At 37.7% G+C, this 6,000-nt stretch overlaps 1 protein-coding gene across 2 annotated transcripts in view; it reads right to left on the reverse strand.

The window, feature by feature from the left end:
- Positions 1 to 4,413, reverse strand: part of LOC117963584 (adherens junction-associated protein 1-like) — a 30,216-nt gene extending 25,803 nt beyond the window's left edge. For both annotated transcript variants that reach the window (XM_059002476.1, XM_059002475.1), the window contains exon 1: positions 3,501 to 4,413. In XM_059002476.1, the coding sequence (XP_058858459.1) occupies positions 3,501 to 3,529 (29 nt within the window). In that variant the 5' untranslated portion in view covers positions 3,530 to 4,413. The remainder of the gene's footprint in view (positions 1 to 3,500) is intronic.
- Between the last annotated feature and the right edge of the window lie 1,587 nt (positions 4,414 to 6,000).

Raw genomic sequence — 6,000 nt, forward strand, 5'->3', positions numbered from 1 at the left:
TTAGCACACTGAGATAGAGATTATAGTTGTAACTTGCAGCCAAAACAATATACCTTCGCAGCCATGCCTACAAAGAAATGTACTCCAGAACATTCTACTCATTAAAAATGTATCACGCGTAAAGGATCCCAGTTTGGTCCAACAGTGACTCCGATGTGGGGATCTGAGCAATGCTGTTGCCAGCATATTATCAGATAGCATACATCATACACTGAAGGAGTAGACATACAGTAACATAACTGTAAGAAGTCATGCAGACCTAGTTCCTATGCTGTGTGAAATGACATGCCTGTGTTAACATACCCTGTGCTTGTTCACTCTACTCGCAACTTGTCTTTCTCGAAAAAAAAAAAAAGAACCAAATATAAAAAACAGGGTTTGCAGTGCTCACAGCAATAGACATAAACCCATTAAGCGCCAATGGGCTGTATTTACACTACAAAACTCTTGCTATAAATGAAAATCATTAGAACACATGCCTTTCCAAAAAGTTAGAAAATTACCAACACCACTATTATACCATTGTATAACCCAGAACAGACCATGAAAGAACTATTGCTGTGGCAGACTACATCATTGGCAGCTACAGATATTGAGGTCCCGGTACACACACTATTAGAATGCAATGGAGTGCCAGTATATATTTGTTAGTGTATACCTTTGTGATACCTTGTATCTGCTTTTGCGCTGCAATCACCCCTTAGTACAGAACCCTTGCATTATCACTGCAGTGTCACTGCATGGAGATAATTTGGTAGGGGACAGAATTATGACAAAAGGGAAAAAGGAATTGCCACTTAAAGGGTTAAACAGCCCTTATTTATAAATTGCTGTGGAATATATGAGTGTGTGCATGTGTGTGTGCGTGCGTGCGTGCGTGCATGCGTGCGTGTGTGTGTGTTCTATGGTTTATTATATGTGCTTTATTTGATACCACTCCACAGCCATTTCAGTTATCTTGAAGTATATTGCATGGAAAGGAAAACGTTGGAGTATGTCAAATCTCAGTAAATACAGCTTTCGGTGTCTCCTGCAAAGGCAGTAGCTGGTTTCCTGCAGTGCAATTAAACTTCAGTTTCCAGATCATTGCTCCTTTTGCATGCTGGCCCACATTGTGTGGACCTTTGGGTGATTTAGCTGTCACAAGATGTGCGTATAGTCTGCTGTTGGCTACAATCTACATTCAAGCAAGTTGTATCTACTGGCGGGCAGTAATGCAAAGCTGGCACTGTTCATTAGTGTGTCTGCTCTTAAACCCCTTTCTCTTTCGCTGGTCTTTTAAGAGCATTAGTCAGCAGGAACGAAGATTTTCCAACAGTCATAATTAAGCAGCGTCATCATACATGAAATACTTTGCAGATTAAGATGACAATGTATTTATTTTGATTTCTGATTTCCTCATGTTTAGTCATTTAAAGAAAAATGCTGTCATTTGTTATTTATTTAGTTTTGTTCTGGTCTTTTTTATCAGCCTATACTAGCTGTTTTTTTTTAATTTTATATTTTTTTTAAGCAAACATCAGCACTTGGAATCACCAGCTACTGGGGAAAAACAGAGTGTGCTTCTATAAAGAGTATAGAAACTGTACAGAATGCGTACTGTATTCACTCAGCATGAACTAGAGTAAACATGATAAGCCGATATGGGTGGGCATCTTAACCATACCTAATATTAAATATATTGGATAGATATATCACATCCAATTGTTTTTTTTTGTTTGTTTTTTTAATTTGGAATTGCCAGTTGTATTTTACCCCATTTTCTCCCCAATTTGAAATGCCCAATTCGTAAGCCTGGCTCAGCACTGTAACCCCCGCACTGACTCAGGAGAGACAAAGACGGACACATGCGCCCTCCGAAACGTGTGCCGTCAGCCGTCCGCTTCTTTTCACTCTGCAGCCCCGCCACGCAGCTACCTCACAGCTACAGCGTCGGAGGACCACGCAGCTCTAGGCCCCTTGCAGGCAGGCGTGCAGGCGCCTGCCAAGTTTACAGGGATCGTGGTGAGCCGAGGACACCCTGGCTGACCTAAGCCCTCCCCACTCTGGCCAATCGGACAATTGTACGCTGCCCCCTGGGAACTCCCGTCCACGACCAGCAGTGGAATAGCCTGGACTCGAACCGGCGACCTCCAAGCTATAGGGTGCATCCTGCACTCCACACGGAGTGCCTTTACCAGATGCGCCACTCGGGAGCCCCCCATATCCAATTGTTAAAATGAATGCTGCATTGCAACACATTGCTGGTGCTGTTCGCTATGTAAGTCTATAGTAAAAATTATTATTAGTAGTAATAGTAGTAGAGTATTAGCTTAAGTGTAAACTACAAGTCACTTGTGTGGCATTGAAGAGAAATGAACAAAATCAAGTCATGGGTGTCAGCATGGATCCATGGGTTTCTGTACACGGCGATTGTGACGTTTGAATCAATAAACACTCAAACAAAAGGCAAAGCAGCAACGTCATACCACAACTACGAAAATAGGCATGATCCTTCTGTAGCAACAGACATATATTGATGAATGGTGCTAAGACTGTGCCAGTATTAAAAACAAATAACATGTGCACCAAAATGAAAACTTCATATGGAATGCTGAATAAATATATACAGTGCTGTGCAGTCTTTACGGCGAGGAATCGTTTTGACCATCCAAGTGGAAAATCAACACATATAGTTTTGCATTCTTTCTCACGGTGTGGCTTATACTGAATATGTATGTCATGCTTGAGGCGCATATGCTGCAGTGTGTCCAATATGTTTCTGTCAATATGCCAGTAATGTATACCGTATCCACAGCTTTTACACAAGTCCTACATTACTTATAAGCACTGTCATTTGGCTATATTGTCTTCTATAGCATTTCAATCCATTTGGGGGTTCTGGGTTCAGCGTGTGAAAACAGCGGCCCCCAGTGGAAACTTACAGTAATTATGTACATGATAATTTAAGAAAGTTAAGAAATTAGGCTATTAAGCACCCAAATGCGTTCAATCTCCACAATTCCATACTCTCCGCTTCTGTGAATGCAAGTGTAGCTCTCGCATCAAAAGAAATGTGGATGCTTTGAGAAACACGATATTAAATTTCAATTAAAAGCAATAAAGCAGGAATGCATTGTCAAACCGCTGACATGAAACTGGATTTATAATTTACTTCCTACCTGTAGCCTAAACTGCTAGAATAGTTTGAAAATAATGCGTTTGGGGGTAGCATTGAGTTTATACCTGTTTACCCCACCCAAAAGCAATGTAAAATTATAATTAATATAATGGGGGTTGAGGCTGTATTTGGACCAAATGAATTTATTTAATTTTGTTTAGCAACTATTAATTAATTATAATATCTATCTAAATTATGTATATACAAAATAGTTGCTTTACAGAAATTATATAATAATAATAATAATAATAATAATAATAATAATAATAATAATAATAATAATAATAATAATAATAATAATACAGTACACTAAATAAAGATATATTCAAATATGTCTTACCTTAGTGCTATGAACTGTTTTATCCTCATTTTCTCTTCAGGTAGACACCCATTTATATATATCCCGGATTTCGGTATACCCACAGAAAAGGGGTGAGTAAAACGCTTTATTCCGGGTAAAAGGCTAGCAAGAACATGCTCATGTTTTACCAGACACGACTTCAAGCGTGAGTTATCTCTAAAATTATATATTTAGCCACAACAGGACAAAAAAACCTCAACAAAAACAACAGAAATCGGGGCGATTCAGCGTTGGAGTTCTGTTTCTGTCAGTGTATTTTGGAAGAACGCAGTTGCGTCGCTCAGCTAAAGTCTTCTCAGCGCAGCTGGTCCTCAGCAGATACAAGTCGTCCTTAAATCAGAATATTGTTATTAGACGTCGTTTTGACTCCCAAGCAGTCGTGTCATTTAAACTTTCATTTTAAAACGATAGAAAATATATTCCAGTGTTGCTAGAAAACCATGAGAGGGTAAAGAATCATAAAGTACCATCACTCAAGTCCCAGGCGTCTCCTTGATTTCAGATGTGTAAGGGTTTCGGTTTTTAAATTAAATATGTAAATAAATGCAATAATAATAATAATAATAATAATAATAATAATAATAATAATAATAATAATAATAATAATAATAGGTTTCAGTGAAGTGAAATAAATGTCTACACCCACTTCATTCAGATGATTCCAGCACTTGCCTTCTCATTGCGACTCTCAGTTGGGATGTAGTTTGACTTTTCTTAAACGCCACTGTGTGCATCTAACTGACTTCGTTTGGCTGAATGTGCTCGAGAAGTCGAGACATACACCTTACGCGCGGGCGAGAGAGAGACAGAGCGAAAAAAAAGGTCGAGCTTATCAGAATAGCATCATTCTCCACAGCATCTTTCTGCATCTCTGTGCTTCTTCCCCGCTCTCACTAACCACCTGCCTGCCGGACTGACACGTCCGTGACGTCATTTTAAAGTAAAAAAAGCAATATAATACCCCCCCGCCCCCCCCCCCAACACACACACGTGACAGTTTCTCCTGCCACCCATTAAAAACAAACAGCAATAGCACTACTTAAATATAACCAAAATATGCAACAACACCAAGAAAAGCTGAATGAGTCACGTTTTTAACTTGGTAGCTGGTAATGGAATTTTTGTTTTCATGCGTGTAATAATAATAATAATAATAATAATAATAATAATAATAATAATAATAATAATAATACACGTCTGTTTCACAAGAACATTATCTGGAACTATAATTTTAATGTATGGAGTGTGCAAAAAAAAAAAAAAAAGTGAGGAATTTTTAGAAAATTCAGGTTTTCCAAGATTTCGCACTGTGGACGGCATGCATAGGGTAAGTTTAATCATGTACAAGTTCCATAGCTTACCATTTTAAACAAGCAAACAGATATACGGATACAGTACATTGGCACTTGCCAGACAGTTTCATATCTGAGGAGCAGTGGGGGTTGTATGATCTGTACGGTATTGAGTCTGCAGCCGACTGAGGCTTTGAGAGAAACAGCAGACATGCAGTAGAACAGACTGACAAATAGCGCCATGCAGATGTTAAACGAGTTGTGTTTGGCCGTTTCTAATCTTGTTAGCCCACGATCTGAAGAATTGATTATGTTGACACTCGTTATGTTCCAGAGTTGCTGACATACAGGTAGATGTATTGTACTTTATACAAGTATATATAGTAACGTGATGATTGTAAATAGAAAGGATATGAATGAATACGATATCAATATTTTTTTTTTCAAGTTTAATGTGATTATGAATGTATTGGATGTCTTCTTTTGTTTGTAGTAAAATATATACAGTAATTGCAATTTATTTGCATGGGATTTCAGCATAGCCAACAGTGCCATCTAGTGGATTAATGTTGTCATTCTCCCACAAGGATGAAAGTCAAATATGAATTGTCTGAATACTGCATACAATATGTTGTTTATGTCCCACAGATATGGAGTCAGGTGTATATTTTCTTCCTTAAACACTTGCAATAAATAATATGGATGTTATGCAAGTTGAAAAGTTATTTTAATGCATGGAGTCTGTCTTAGTTCATGTTGTTAGGTTGTACATTTTTCTTAGGGTCTTCTCTCCATTTTGAAATTGTGAGTTGTTTTTTAAAAACAGAACAGCCGAAGCAAAACAGATACAAAATAAAAGTATTTTTTAAAACCCAAATCTGTGAAGTACTGAGTATTTATTTTTAAAATCATACCAATTACTATAAAAAGGTTTTGTTTTTATGGTTAAATATTTACAAGAAAAAAAAACACATCAGTGTTTCTATGTTTTATTTTAGATTGCTGCTGTAAAAGTCTGCAGTGTGAATACATAGAAACTGACGCCAAGTATTCTGAAATTGCTGTTTGTGAATTACTTTTTATATTTGCAATGCTTGGGAGGCTGGCATTCATGTGACACGTGCTGTAAAATGCTTTTACATTCTGCTGTTCGGGCTCTATATACGATTTTTATGCCATGTTGTGAT

Source organism: Acipenser ruthenus, chromosome 27 (genome assembly GCF_902713425.1).
Source record: "Acipenser ruthenus chromosome 27, fAciRut3.2 maternal haplotype, whole genome shotgun sequence".
NCBI lineage: Eukaryota > Metazoa > Chordata > Actinopteri > Acipenseriformes > Acipenseridae > Acipenser > Acipenser ruthenus.